The sequence below is a fragment of the Dromaius novaehollandiae genome, chromosome Z, assembly GCF_036370855.1.
Source record: "Dromaius novaehollandiae isolate bDroNov1 chromosome Z, bDroNov1.hap1, whole genome shotgun sequence".
Classification (NCBI taxonomy): Eukaryota; Metazoa; Chordata; class Aves; order Casuariiformes; family Dromaiidae; genus Dromaius; species Dromaius novaehollandiae.
Window position 1 is genome coordinate 81556280 of NC_088132.1, and position 15231 is coordinate 81571510.

Below are 15231 nucleotides of genomic sequence, written 5' to 3' on the forward strand. Positions count from 1 at the left end.
TTTCACCCAGCCAGTCACTCTTATCTAACTGTTTCATAGGTGAAAGTAAACATCTGAGCTAGTAGGATGTAATTTGTTTGGTAAAAAAAGTGACTGCTTTTATAAACTTGATTTGGAGTAGAAGCCTGTATCGCTAAATAAACACAGATCCAGAGCCTTCAAGATAGCTGTACGAGAAGTGATTTTAACTAAATTATACCTTTCTAGCCACAACGTGCAGGAAACTTGCCATTTATTTAGGCTGGTTAGTCCCTGTCCTTCAACAGGAAATATATATATAAAACAATTAATAATAATAAAAACAACCATCATGAGAATTAAAACTTTTATTAGTGTATTCACATATTAGGCAAATGCAACACGCATGAAGCTTATTTCTTAGGTTCACAAGTTCTACCAATACATTAGTCTACTGGTAAAACTAGCACAAACTGGTAACTGCTTTGCCAATTTTTAAGAGTTGTCTGGCCCACTTTTTCAAGGCTTGATTTTTGGTATTGCTTCTATGCCCTAGTCATTACGGCATAAAAATATCCATCACTATTATCAATTCAGTCAACTGATTAAAAGCTGTAACACTGGCCACATTTTTGTTCTCAAAGCTAAGTTATCACTAGCTGTACTTACAAAGTACAGTACTAGTGTAATGGATGAAACAATGGGAAAAACAGACAAAGGCAATCCTGCTACTGCCACGATAACAAAAGAATGACAGACAGCTAGATCACAAGATTGTTAGTAAGATGTATATTTTTCAAGTCAATAACCCTTCTATACAGTTTCCCAACCCTTCCCCAACCCAGACTTATTTGTAGAATATATTTCAGAGTATTTTTAATATGGTGCAGCTGTAGTGTCCAAGGGTTCACAATAACATGCACTGTCATGAAGAACCTAGAAGTCCTCCTTCGCTGGTCATACCTCAGCAACCACTATCCTAGAGGTTTTGCAGAAGCAACTACTTTTAATAACAAGGCCCATTATGACATAATGAATGCGTATGATCTGGTATGTAAGTAACCTATACAAAGCCACTCAGATCAGAAATTTAAGTTCTGTTACTGAAATATGTTAAGAAGCTGCATCTATTTAAAACCTATACGAAAGAGTCTAGTTTACCCTGGGAGAGAATTTTTCAAGGTATTTGGCCTCAAAAACTAAAAAATGAGATTCTTAGTGACATCTGCTTAATTAAAATATACAGATGTAAGGGGTTAGCCAATAACCTTGTATATTTAATCCAGTATCCAATGCTACTACAAAATTCTCATTCCATGAGAAAAACATTGATCTCAATGAATCAAGATAAAAAAAAGTCCCAAATGCATCAGTGCCAGCAATGCCAGCGCATCTATTTCTGACAACAGGTGCATCAACTCAGATGGGTAGGGAAAAGTAGACTCCTAGTGTGATGGATACTTGGAATTTAAAATATGAACTCATTTTAGGCCCCATTAAGCATATAACGTGTCTTAAGATTTCAGAGACGAATCTCAGACATTTCTTTCCCTTCCAATGGAGGGATTTTCTTTTTCTTTAAGAAGGCAGCAAAAAGTTAAGCTTCTCTACAAGGAAAGTCTGCTTTTTATGTTTAGGACAACTCGAAAACCTGCTTATATAAAAAAATATAAAAGAATAAAGGAGTAGAGTCTTGGAATTTTGAGAGATTTGCCCCAATCAAAAAAACAAACATCTATTTATGGGAACTAAAATGTAGAACAGCACAATACTGTGATATTTGAGATCATGATACATTACCTGTACATATACTTAACTATTCATGTTATTGATAAACCATTAGGACACTCAATTATATACCCAATAAAAACACCATTAAGAGTCTTTAGAACTGTCCCTTCTTCCTTCTGAAGAAGGCGCTTCTATACACTAAATTTTCATCTAGTATCAGAGTATAGGAAACAGAATCCACAAGGTGCTTTAATTGATGAGACCTCAAGTGCTGTTTTCTTTTCTTTTTTTTTTTTTTTTTAAAAACCTTTTTGGATAGTAAACAGTTCATGGGGACCACACACAAATACTACGACAGACGAGCTGTTATATTAAGTCTGTTGACTGGACTCGATATTTAGCCCACTGGTAACGGAGGAAGGAGTTTTACGACATGCTGGAGCAGCGTACTGAAGGGGAGCCCATCTGAGTCAATACTTTGTCCAACCATTGTAGAGGTCCGTTCAGATGAAGTTCAATCCAGCAAGGAGTGCTTGTTACCGTTTGCCGCCTGGAAAATGAAGAGGAACAGAAAAGTCAGAGAGCAGTTTTGGTTACCGTAAAGTCCTCCACCACCTGATCAAGTGTTTCCATCCATATGTACCACACAAAGATAAAAATCTGCAACTATTACATAACTGTACTAAGGTTTCTGTTTGCAAAAACACCCCACATCTGTAAGCCTTGTCAATAATTACAGGTATATCTTCAATGTCCAGAACATAGTTTTACTCTGCAGATTTAAACTAGAACTGCAGCATTTGCTTCAAGTGCCACACCAAAAGTCCTACTTTCAAAAAGAGACTCAAAACTGAAGCTGATCTGGTGTTCATACCCCAGTCAGCCCCACACAGCTAACATCTAGATCTTCAAAGAGTTTGCATGCATAAGTGGGTTTGAATTTAGAAGACAACTACTGAAAAAGAAGGAATAGAAGCACTTTGCTCTGCACAGTCAGAAAGGCTGAATAGCACAATACTATCGCTATCATAAGGACAACTGCTCTGAAAAGCTAGACAAGAGAAACGTATAAGGGAACTGTGCTAAATGTTGTCAAAAACACTGCATTGTACCACAGTATGTGGTTACACCGTGTTAAGTGATGTTATCTCAAAGGAACACCAAACTTTGTCTCCGATTTCCTGTATTTATACTTCTACATTTGTTTTGTACTGTAGCATCCTCACGCAGACTATTTAAGTAATTTTTTTTTTTTGTGTTTCCCTTGTCTTCTCTATAAACTTCACTGTATTTTTCCAGGATTGAAGCCTTTAATTAAACATCACAGAAAGCCTCAGTAATGCTGAAGTGTTGACAACCTTCATTAATTCTCCCATGTGTCCTTGTTTTAGGGATCTGTTACTCAGAAATCTTCCCTCCCATTTCCAAACTAAAGAAATCAGCATTGGACATTCTCTACCTGAGAAATCCTGCTATATCACACTACCCACGCCAGGCATGGGAGTTCTCCTGAACTAGAATGGCAAGACGACTGCTGCTAAGCCAGTTTTTCCTAGTAATTCTGGCCATTCCAGAGTCAAAGAGGGAGGCATTAAGATTCAATGACAGCAGATTAGTCAGGCACAAACACAACCCCTTCATTTTCAGCACTGGCACTGCAACCCTCTGCTTTAAGTAAATCTGTTTATATAAACAGAGGAACTGTAAAGGCAAAACAATTAAGCCAACGAGAGGACGGATTTCAAGAGTTGTCTGTGGTTTTTACATTTTCTAGGACAAGCGAGCGGCCAGGGTCTGCGCGCTCTCAGCATTCTGAAAAACATTGTTATCTCAGTACTGAATACTTGTGCCAAAACAAAGTGATCCAATAAAAGAACAATCTAAACCACAGGAAATATAATTCCATTTAGTCCCGAATCCTCTCCCAAAGAAGGAAGCGCATTATTCCACCGCTGTCAGCTCCCCTACGATGTGTTCCATAACATGCTTCCTCAACACTTTGTAACTGGTTTTGTTCAACAGCCCTAGCTCTTCACTAAATTGGCAAAAGAGAAAATAGTGGCAGTCCCTTAACAGTCTGCTCAAAGCTAAAACTCAGCTTTTTTACCCCGAGTTTCCAGTCCACATATCGCTACGTCTCTCTGCTACAATTACCTCTACTTAACTTTCTTCAGAAGATGATTCTGTCTGAACTTCTAACCTAGTCCTCAATTCAAGCCAATACATATCAAACAAAAAATTAAGTACTGGTTTGGCTTTGCCAAAGTCTATGAGAAACATTTCTGACATAATAATGAAGCATAAGAGTTTTTACAAGAACGATTGATTTTACCCCACTTCATCTATTTTGACAATTCAGACTATATTCATTTAAATTCAGTCATGCGTGTAGTAGCAACCTCTTCTTGCTTTAATCACAACTGTAGCATAACCTAGAAGTTTACTGCATTGATAATTTATTAGCAGCACGTTAAACAGATGCAAGGAAACTAGTACGGCATTATGTCAGCAACCAGTTTCTGTTCTCTTCTGGCAGCCTTTCTACTGGAGCTTTTTCAACCCTCTGATCTCTGAAGGGTTTACAGACTATTAACAACCAACATTTTCCCTTCTTAAAAGTAACCTTTACCCAAAGCCTCCCCAGCACTAACACTCCATTCACTTCAAGTTGTCTCCGTATCATCTGACTGTCTAAGCCTTTCTTCTGTTCCGATTTGAATGTTGTATTTAATTATGCGTAAGTGTATACATACTCCTTTGGAGCCAAATCCAACAGTTCTTTAAACTTGAGCCAGATTTTTCTCTTCTGTACCTCTTGCTAACAAAGAGGTACCAATTTATTCCATTACTCAAATTTCTCATTTCATGTAATTAGACTTTTACAAAACTGGCTCCACTTAGGCGAGAGTCCTCCCCCACATACCGATGCTCACATCTACGTGGATATATTACAAGGCAGATAAAAGAATTTAAAACTCAGGATCTACAGTGCAGCCAACATGGCATCATTCAACTTCAAAATCAGGAATGATTTAGACTTAAAAAATCAGTACGTATTGCAATAGGATATGATGTCAGATTTCTGTTCTTTCAGTGAGCATTTTCTAGAGATGTTTAAGGGATTCTTTTTTAAACCACAAGTCTAAACTCTCCAAAATAATGAAATCTTCTTTAAAACTGTTCAGTTAGTAGAAGTCCAGATGCTTTTCTTTCCAAATTCCCATATTACATTAAAAACAGGCCCCATCCTAAGTTAGTTTTTAGTTTTGCTAGTAGAGAATACAATTGGAATCCATTCAAAAGCAGAAAAAGGACTATTTTTTCCACTCAAAAACTGTTTTTAGCAGTTTTACCACATACACACAGAGAGTCATCTTATTCCTGCAAAGTTTTTTCCGCTACAAGTTCCAAAGTATTTGCCATTCCTTAAATGTGTGTTCTCCAGCTGTTTTATTCTGCACAATGGCCTTAGAGTCGCTCCAATTTTCTCCCTTGGGTACCATCTACTGATTCCAACATCATATCCTAACCAACTCCTTACACTCTATATGGAACAGCACAGAGACTAAAACAATGGTAGGTTTAACAAACAGCAAATAATCATAGCACAAACATTGAAACTTCTGGATGTAGTCAGTGGTCTCGCCACAGTAAGCAAGCAAGCAGGATTGATCAGGGAAGTGAACTTTGATGACACTCCTTGCTCAACAGCTAACTTCCATGCAATACTAAAATCAGGTTACTTGTCCTTATGACTTAGGAGCTCCACAGTTGAGGGGGAGAGAAAGAAAAATTCATGCATTCAACCTGCAGACAGCAGCGAGAAGCCTGTACATATGGCTTTTGAGCCAGCCAGAAACAGAGCATTGAAGAAACAAGCAAATGATCAACTCTAAATTTAAAAGCAAAGACTTTTTTCTTACCTGTATTCAGCTCCCCATCCTTTAACAAAACTCATTCTTATGGTACACATTCTAGTAAGCTGATATACTGCTTCAAAACCCTGATTCACAGATTGAGCCAGAAGAGCAGCAAATTCCTGGTTATTAAAAATTTTTAGATTGCATCCTACAAAGAAAAAAAAGAAAAAAAAAGTTAAACAGGTACAACTAACACATACTCGCATTTGCTACACAGAAGCCCAAAACCGTGAGGAAACCCCATCCTAGGTGTCCAAAGGAAAGCAAATGAATGCATTTACTGGATTTTTTTTTCTTTTTTTTTTTTTTTCTTTTTTTTTTTTTTTTTTTTTTTTGGTAAAAGACCTTTGTAGGCTACTAACCTGGTGGAATTTTGCACACAGTCGCCGGATGCCAGCCGTATCTTTGATTACAGTTGGGGCTCTGAACAAAAATTGCACTATCACTGAGGCACTCAGCAAAAACTTCTCCACCAATGTAGTAGAGGCGTACTCCCCTTCCTATAACAAAACCCAAAGGAACTCCAGTTATGATATGACCCAAGTAGATTTACAAACAAGGTTGTTGTTTTTTTCTCCATAGAAGGCCAAGGTTTTTCTTTACAATGGCAATAGAAATCAGTTATCTAGATGACCATACTGCTGGGCTGACAGCTGTAGCGAGAGCAGAACATGATTAACTCCCCCCCGCTCCACAAACATACACCATTTGAAGGAAAAGCAGAAAAATATTTGGTCAAGAGGGAGCTAGAACTTTCTAGCCACGTAATGGCTTGCAACCAAGTCCAAGCTAGGAAGCAGCATTCATTCCCAAAGAACTTTTTCACTTGAAGAAATACTTGGAATTGGAATAAAAAGGGGATTAGATTTAACATTATTAAAACTTATGCCAGCACTAAGTGTTGTGTTTGAAGCAGCACATGCCACTAAGACAATGGGAAAAAAGCAAAACAAGTATTCTCCCTCTACAGACTCCTCTTACATGCACCCACACTACTAAGCAAGCCACTGCATACCTCTCTTCCCTACTACTTTGACAAAAACAACAGGACTTCATTCATCCCCATTACCAAAAAAACCCCAAAGCCACCCTATTGTTCACTTCTAAATTGTGATCTTTTTCTGAGTGGAAAAAATCTAGATGGGTTATTCTGGCACAAAAAAGAGAAATAATACAGGATTGATCTCCAAAAGAAAACTACTTATAATTAACAGGTCCTTTAAAGGCCCTAGTTTCTAAGAATCCCTCTCCCTCTTCTTTTGAAAAATATTTTTCAAACAAAATGTGATATTCTCTTAAGAAAAAAAAAAGACAACTCCTTACATGTTTGCTTTTCCTCATCATTGACTGTTTTAATCAGTCAACAGAGGCATATCCTGGGTTTCTCCACATCTAAATTTTATAACAGAAGCATTTGGATTTGGGGTGGGAGGAGTCAGAAGCTTCTATTAAAGAGTTTCAGTAAGAAGCAAATGAACACACTAATGAACATTGCTAAATGAAAAAAGAATCCAGCAAAAATTAAAATACAGTTTAACAAAGAACTTAAAAGCAAGATGCTGCATTGTGGTAAACGATACTCTTTAACTGTTTCAAAGAAAACCTTGATCCTGTCAAAACAGCACATTACCCCAATGGCAGCTTTTCACATTCCGGAAAAGTCAAGAAGTACTATTTATGTCCAATTTGCATTTTAAAAATTAGAATAAACTGAGCAACCTTTTGATATTTTCTAATTACAGCTTAAGTGTCAGCTATAAACGATGCTGAATTTAAATGCTACCCAGGGCAGCGTGGTCCAGCTAGGAGCCTGAAGGCCACAATCTGCCCACAGGATGCTTCTGTTCAGCACATCATCTTTTTCCAGAAGACAGAGAGCAGCTACGTGAGCAACAAAAATACCCGTAGAGCTGAGTACTTCCTCCTGTGCCTGCTCTCAGCCTGACAGCTGTGACACTGCTGCTGCCACCAACTTATAGAGACCACAGAATGAGGAAAGGCAGCTAGCTCCTTTCACCTTCAGCCATCACTACAACTCCTCCCTATTGCAACTGGCTGCCAGAAGCTGCTACACATTTCTCTGGATTGGGCAGCGGTGACTTCTGCATCTTTCCACTTCTGTCCTTCGCAGGAGTAAGTCATGCTCCCTCTGGCAAGTGTCAAGGGAGAAGTTCAATGGCTGGCTGCACAAGGGTGAGATGAGCCCAAAGCACAGCTCTGCCCATCCTGCTTCGATCACTTCAGCTTAATGGCTAAAATGAAATTAAATAGTTAAGAGATCAGCAATTTTTACCTATGTGCCGCCTTGTCATTTCCACTGTAGCATTTCTGTTTACATTGGAAAGCAGACCTAGACAAAATCGTTCTGAATTTGATGGATCTGTAAAGCCATCTACAGTCAGTGAGGGTTGCGATGCATGGAAGGTTTCTCCCACTCTTTGATTCAATTCGTAATATGCTATTGAACACCAGAATGCAGGCTCCGAATAAGTAACTGGTTGCAAGTCTAAAAAAATTTAAAGAACAGAAAAACAAAAAAACAATAAAATAAGAGTAATCAAGAATCTGAGGCTGAAAAGAAACCTCTCTGCCCTGTTACTTGTCTCCTCCAGGAAGGACAGCTGTAGCCTTCTCAAACTACTCAAATTAAATTGTGCTTGCCATCATTTTTATCTCCCCCAGTAAACAGAATGGAATTCAATATTCCACACAAGGAGGGGGAGGGAAGGGGGAGAAGGGGTGACCTAATCTGACAACAGCTTGGGTACTTCAGTACTTGTATTTTTGCTCAGCAAAACAGTCAAGCTAAACACAGTGAAAATTAGTGAATGCCAGACACTGAGGCAATTCTGTTGCCTTTCTGTAACTTGCAAGGATTTTGGCAATATTAAAGTGAAATTATCAAACACTGAACCACACAGAGGAAAAAGTGATTAATATGCAAATGATGTTCCCTTGTTTTACACTATTTCCATGCTTTTCCTCTCTCTTTAAAGGCACCTCTAAATTCCTTTTATTCTCCTTTCCACACCTGAGTAACTTCCCTGTGCATCTTCAGCTTTTGCTATGTTACTTCTCCTTTTTACCTGTCTTAATTACTCACTCAATGTTCTGAACAGCGTGTTCCTGTCCTACCAGCTCCCTGTTCCTTACACAAATCCCAGGCGATCTGATCTTCCCTAGGCATTTATACACACACAGTGATGGCATCTGATCAAAGCAGGTGGGTAGCTAACATGGGAATAACCACTGTCTTGTGGTCCCGGGTGAAACAGTGCATTAGAAGTGCGGCAGAACAGATGTTTAGAGGGAGACAGCAACTCTGGGGAGCACTAGTTTGCTGAGGAGGTTTGATGGCCCCTGAAATTTGTTATCTACCCATAAGACTAGTTAGAGGCTATTGTCCTTTAAAGGATTTATGTTATAAATGCACTTTCTGCACACACAATTGTATAACCCCTTCTCTTTGCTAGAAGCTCAACCGTTATAGAGGTAGACTAGCACTGGTTATTAACCCAATTGTATTATGTTTATCAGAAAGTGAACCCAGAAGCCTCCTCCTACTACAGGTCTTATATTTCCAAAAGTACATTTTTACTTTTAATGTAATTACATATATAAAGAGAAGTGATCACACACACACAAACAATTGAAAGTAATTCCAGCTTACCCAGGCTATGATTAACTGGAGAGAGAGTACTAGGAGACAGCTCTGCTGGAGATCCTGTTGGAGCAACACAGATTGTTTCAGAGCAAATGATTCTTGGTATTTCAGATGGGAAGGTATGACCATTATCTAGGTACTAGTTTTATACTAAAATTCTTTGGAAATAAGAAACCTCACAAATCCTACAACCAGTTTTCCAGCATGTCACATCCTTATTCTGAATTAAGATTACATTTAATTTTCCAGACACCTGGGAACTTGCCCGTCCTTGTAAAGATCTCATTAACATCTTAGTATTGTATTTGGCAGAGATCTCACTTCATGCACACTATGTGAATATATCTCTACTTATGCACAATATTTAGAAACCAGTGAGAAATCAGTGACTTCTTCCTAGATTCAGTGAGAAAAGCTAAGAAAAAGTGGACAAGATAATCAAGATATTACCTCTCTATTCTCAAAGGAGAGGGTTTATTGCTAGAAAAGAACAAGCTGAACTTCCTCATTTGAGGAAACTATTCTTTCCTGGAAAGAGGAAGAAAAAACTCAGAAAAACATGGACTGTCCAATGCATCATGAGCACTAGTAGGCAAAATTCAGGTGCAAAGAGGGGTTGCACAGAAACATTCCTACAGTTACTCCTGAAGTCAGGCTTTTAATTAAGATACCTACTGTCACATAGTGGGAAAATATTGCAATTCTTACATAAGCTAGTGCAGTTGATTCCAATTAACTGAAAAAGGTTGCTAACATTAGCTAACCAAAAACTCTCTCAAGTCTGGCAGCACACAGCAGGAGGTTCTTATCCAACACGTTAACTATTCTTTGGCCAAGCCTGAAGTCAAACAGATTATCTAGGAACTCCTTCACACAGAGACAATACTATTCTTTTAGTAGACCCTCCTATACAAGAGCTCATTTGAAATATGGCAGAAATGATAAAGTATCAGAGACAGGTTCTCAAAAAGCAGCTTTTCTGCAACCTTTTTAGGCCAACAGACATCTTTCCAATGAACCTAACACCTTCCTGCTTGTCTTCAACAGGGAAAGTCAGGGATCGGTTAAGAACAGTCAGCTTTCAAAATCTATTTTGAGGCTTTCCAGTGAAGACTTATTTAGACTTGGATGCTTTTGTTATGAACCAAATGAAATGGACTTAACATGGCACAACATGTTTTAAAAACACTCCCCTAGCAAAAGTTATTTTGTCCGCAAAAGACTGATAGTGGTATTTTAAAGACAAAAGACCAGCTTACACAGAGCGCTACTACTATCATCATCTGAGCTGAATTCATGCCACTGTGTAGATGGACCCCAGCTAGCAATCCCTATTCTTGAAAGTGGTAAAAAAAAATTTTACCTGTATCCATGCTTTGGTTCAACTGCTGGTCACTTGTCTCTCCATCTTCACTGATGTATCCTGGAGGTGGTGTTTCTGTCAAAAAAGTATCCATTTATTGGCTCAATGACTGGAGAAATTTATAAGATTTAGCATTTGGGGTTTTTGTCCTCAAGTTGCCACGAGCCTCATATGTTACCTGAGTACTGAATTAGAATTTGACTTTTCAGGCCCTTTTTCCTTCCAGTAGGACTTTAGACCTACTAAACATCTTATTGTCTATGTAAAATGTATTCTCTCTTGTATGCCTGTCAATTGCTTACTGGGCAAAGTTATATAATTAATGGACAATACTTGTTTATTCCACACAATGCAAGATACTTTCACTACAATGAGTAACAATTTCGCAATTGTGATCAACAGCTTTCACATTTACCAGAATTACGAACAAGAAAACCATCTGGTGACTTCCAGAGAAAAATATGAGCTGCCTTATGTAGTATAACCGTAGGATCAGATACCCTCCCACAGTTTAGAAGCTGCTAGATTTAATGAAGGCTAGCTTTCAATTCAGTCCCCAAATCCATTTCTCTTTAATACCCGACAGTTGATTTCACTCATTAACTCCAGCTATATTATCTAACCAGTTTTCCCTGCAAAAGCCCTATTATTGCTATTAACTTCCAAGCTCTACAAAAACAATCACCTCTTCTTTCAACTAGCTTTCTTTAAAGAAGGTGTTTCACAGACTGAAGTAAACTCCGTAACAAGTTTAAAGCATTGTGATACTTGAAACTGTGCCTAATTCCAGAGAAATATCTAAAAATAGAGAGAATGGCTGTTCCTTTTCTCCATTCAAAAATTTACTTTGCAATTCAGATAATGAGTTAACCAGCTGCCTTTCAGGAAATAATTGTCTTTGAACCGGACAAGTGTCTTTTCCTATAAATTAAAGGCAAAACCTCAATTTCTTTAGTGAAAGTGCTTGAAGCTAACTAATCTCTACTACTGCCATAGAATTGTCTTTGAGACATCTGAGAGATTAAATACATTTAATTACAGTATTACCAAAAAGCAGAAATTTAAAGCTAAAGCCTTTTACTTGAGAATTAAAATAAAATTATTTCAATATGTCAGAGATTCACAGCAACAGAAGATCAGAATGAAGTCAGCAGGAGGAAAATCAATTGATTAAATAAAAATGAACTGAAGAATTATCTCTTTGGTGCATTCTGTAAAACTAGTATGCTAAATATTAGAAATTTGTGACAAAGAAAACTCAAATGAGCATTTAAAAGGAAGATTAAGGAAAACCTTTACCAGCAAGAAGTACGACGGTAAAAATCTTACTGTTTTGAACATTTTTATACAATTCATTGTGATAAAGTGGACTCCACCCATCTCTGAGTCACTCATTATAGCTAAGCCCACAGCCATGGTAAAGGTCAGTAACCATTTCCAATCTAACCCACACCTCCTGTTTCCAGTTACTAATCTAGGTTCGTTGGCACAGATAATTTCCATATCTAGTCTCTCTGAACAGAGATTTCCCCCACCTAGTACTATTAATACAGCTTTTGGGTCAGAGGTTGAACACCACCACAGCTGGAAATAAATGCTCAACTGTAACATTAAAAATCCTTAGCAGAGTGAATGCTGCCAGAAGTTTGGACAATGCCATTCAGCGCATCCCGAACTTAGAAGGGAACACAAAGCCCCAAAAGGCCATCCTATGCCTTCCATGGTCACCATCCGCCCAGCAAGCATACATGACGTATGCCATAGGTGAAACCAGTCTCTCTGTAGACTGAGTATCGAGACAGTATTGCAGTGCAATACTACCAGGGTTGTTACTCTGGTCTGCAGCTAAAGAAAAAGGTTCTCTGTAGCAGGCTGTGAAGACACACAAGACTTATCAGAACCTGTCAGGCATTCAAGATTAGTTAGCCAGGTCAAATAAAGTAAGATTCCACAATACAAATTCAAAAGAAGGGGGTTAATGGCAAAGAGAGGAAAGAACTCTACAGAAATTCAAACTGTGGTTAGCTGCACAAGCATTTGAAGATCACGTGAATACTCACAATCACCTTCAACAGACTGCTTGCAAATTACTATCTATAGTTGCTTTAGATCATTTACACAACACAATTTTCAAATGGTTGCTTTCCAGTAGTTGTCTGCAAACACTATCAAAAGCCCTCAAACTTGAGTGGAAAAAAAAGTTTTACAATCTTGGAAGTTGGTGTCACTTTTTAATTCCTCTCCTCTCCTGCTCTCCTTAGCCAGCAACAAATGTGCCACTAATTAAACAGACCAGATATCAAATCCACTGAGATTCCAGGTGCCATTTCATTCTGCAATATATTTAAGAAAATGCAAACAACATTCTGTTTAAAACATGTAGATGTTTTGTATACTACGCATGTTGAGCTTCAAGGTAGTAATCTTATTTTTCTAGAGTCAGGATCTGAATTTTTAGCTTATTCATCAGTTTTTGGAAGCTGCAAGGTAGTTGCATTAAAGATGAGTGAGAAAATTTCAGCTTTGCATGGTTTTACACTCTAGGCAACTTCCTGAAGAGACAGGAAACAGGAAGTTAGGGCAGGAAACAACAGTGGCTCATTTTACTTCACAATATGGATGCATACCTATGTGTGCACAGTAGCACCTTAGTCTTGATATTTGTTCAGGGTGGGAAAGCAGCAAACAGATAGAGGAGGAATTATTTCACAGTTCAATTTTGTTACATTGTTCTTTCATATTAAAAAAGGACAAAAGTGCATGGACACAACAGTAACAAATATGCAAAACAAACTTTGATCAGTTGCAACCTACAGTTTAAAAAACAAAAACAAAAAGCCCCAAAACCTTTAAGTTGCCAGAACAGTTACCTAAAAGGTTTTCTCCAAATCATACATGTGCACTAAGAAATTGAGCAGCAGTTTACTACTCAGTCTCCAATATATAGCATTTGGCAACCCCTATATGTTTGTAAAACAGGCTTAAAGCATGAGGCAAAGGTCTGCTTTGTATTCACTAGCATTTTGAATCATAAGCTAGCTTATGGTACTTACACAACCGCACACGTGGTTTCACACAGGACTGCACTTCACAAATAACTACGATCAGATATTTCGACAGGAATACATCCATCCACAAAATCAACAAGACAAGAAAACATTTAATTTATTTGCGTGTCTTCCAAGCCATTTGACCACTTAGGAGGATGAAGTTACTATCTTTGTTCCAATGGTACAACGTTAAGCACACTGTTTACAGTGAAAGTTAAGAAAATACCTGGTATGTAATTGCTCTGTGGTTCAATTCCAGCTGGAAAGTTAGTGTTTTCAGGAATGGAATGGGTATAGTCATCGAGAGGTGGAAGTTCCGTGAGGATCTCGGTGTGCCGTGGCACTAGTACAGGAGGCAAGACTGGGAAAGAAAATTTTAAAGCATTAGTTAGACTCAGAAAATATACACTTTACTTCTGTGAGCTAAAAGCCAAAAAGAATAAATAAATCTAAGTAGTCTAAAAATGTCTTTAGATTCCTTGAAGATTTCTAAATGTCACGGTATTAATGTTTGCTACAGAGCTGCTAGCTACCCAAAACAGATTTGTGAGGTCCCTGTTAAGTAAGATTACCCCATATCAGCTAAGGTAAGTCACTTCCATTTTCATTTTCATGTTGGATTATACTTAGCCAACTGGAAATTGCTAGTAATACTGAAAGCATTTATCAAAGGCATTCACATTTGTAAAATATGGATTTTTTTTCAGTAGCTTCACTATTAAAAACTTTCAGTGGATGGAATTCTCAACATCTGTATTTTCAGTCGTCTTGCAGTTTTGGCAAGAGGACACATCACCCTTTTCTATTTTTCATTTAAGACATTATGCTGAATAAGTACGGACAGGTGCTGCTACAGAATGGCCGAAGCAGTCTTCCTACCTGGCGTCTCCACTCTCTGGTAGTGGTAAGGGTTTACACATACTTCATCCTTTTTAAGATTAAAAGCATATTCACAGTTTTCAATTGCTTTAAGTTCATGGTGGCTGTGAAGATCTGGCCAGCGCCACAAACGACAGTAAATAACATGCGGTAATCCTTTACGATGAGATACCTGTAGACGGCCATCGAGAGATCTATATGGGAAAGATGTTGAGAAGTATTTATAGACTGCATGCTGTCTCTTAATCACCTAAGCAACAGTGTACATACAAGGGATGGGTAGTTTATTTATTCTCAGAATTCAGTGGATTGGCACTGCTAGTGACATTTATATGCTTGGTAAAAGGCTTCAAATGTAAGAAAAATGGTGACATCAAACAGTGCTTTAACTTATTTTTGAGCTGCACAAATTATTGCCAGTGAGTTTGGGGTTCACTGAAAAGCCACTTTACCTCCAAGTATTTATGATGATTGCTTCATATACATTTTTTTTAATGCACAAGACAGTTGTTTAAAAAAATCATACACTTAATACTCCCTTGAGTTTCTAAGCCCCGCAGCTTTGCTGTGGCATGGATGCTTTATGGCTTTAAGCATAAAAATTCCCACAGCACTGCAAATAAGCCTAGAAGCAGTCAGCTGCCCAAGTGATCCACATGGCAGTAT

At 38.0% G+C, this 15231-nt stretch overlaps 1 protein-coding gene across 4 annotated transcripts in view; it reads right to left on the bottom strand.

The window, feature by feature from the left end:
- Positions 1-311: 311 nt before the first annotated feature.
- LOC135325136 (mothers against decapentaplegic homolog 2) overlaps positions 312-15231 on the bottom strand; it is a 51254-nt gene continuing 36334 nt past the window's right edge. For all 4 annotated transcript variants that reach the window (XM_064502772.1, XM_064502769.1, XM_064502770.1 and 1 more), the window contains 8 exons: positions 14566-14759; positions 13913-14047; positions 10637-10711; positions 9280-9333; positions 7903-8115; positions 5972-6109; positions 5613-5757; positions 312-2239 (listed from right to left, as the gene is read on the bottom strand). In XM_064502772.1, the coding sequence (XP_064358842.1) occupies positions 2116-2239; positions 5613-5757; positions 5972-6109; positions 7903-8115; positions 9280-9333; positions 10637-10711; positions 13913-14047; positions 14566-14759 (1078 nt within the window). In that variant the 3' untranslated portion in view covers positions 312-2115. The remainder of the gene's footprint in view (positions 2240-5612; positions 5758-5971; positions 6110-7902; positions 8116-9279; positions 9334-10636; positions 10712-13912; positions 14048-14565; positions 14760-15231) is intronic.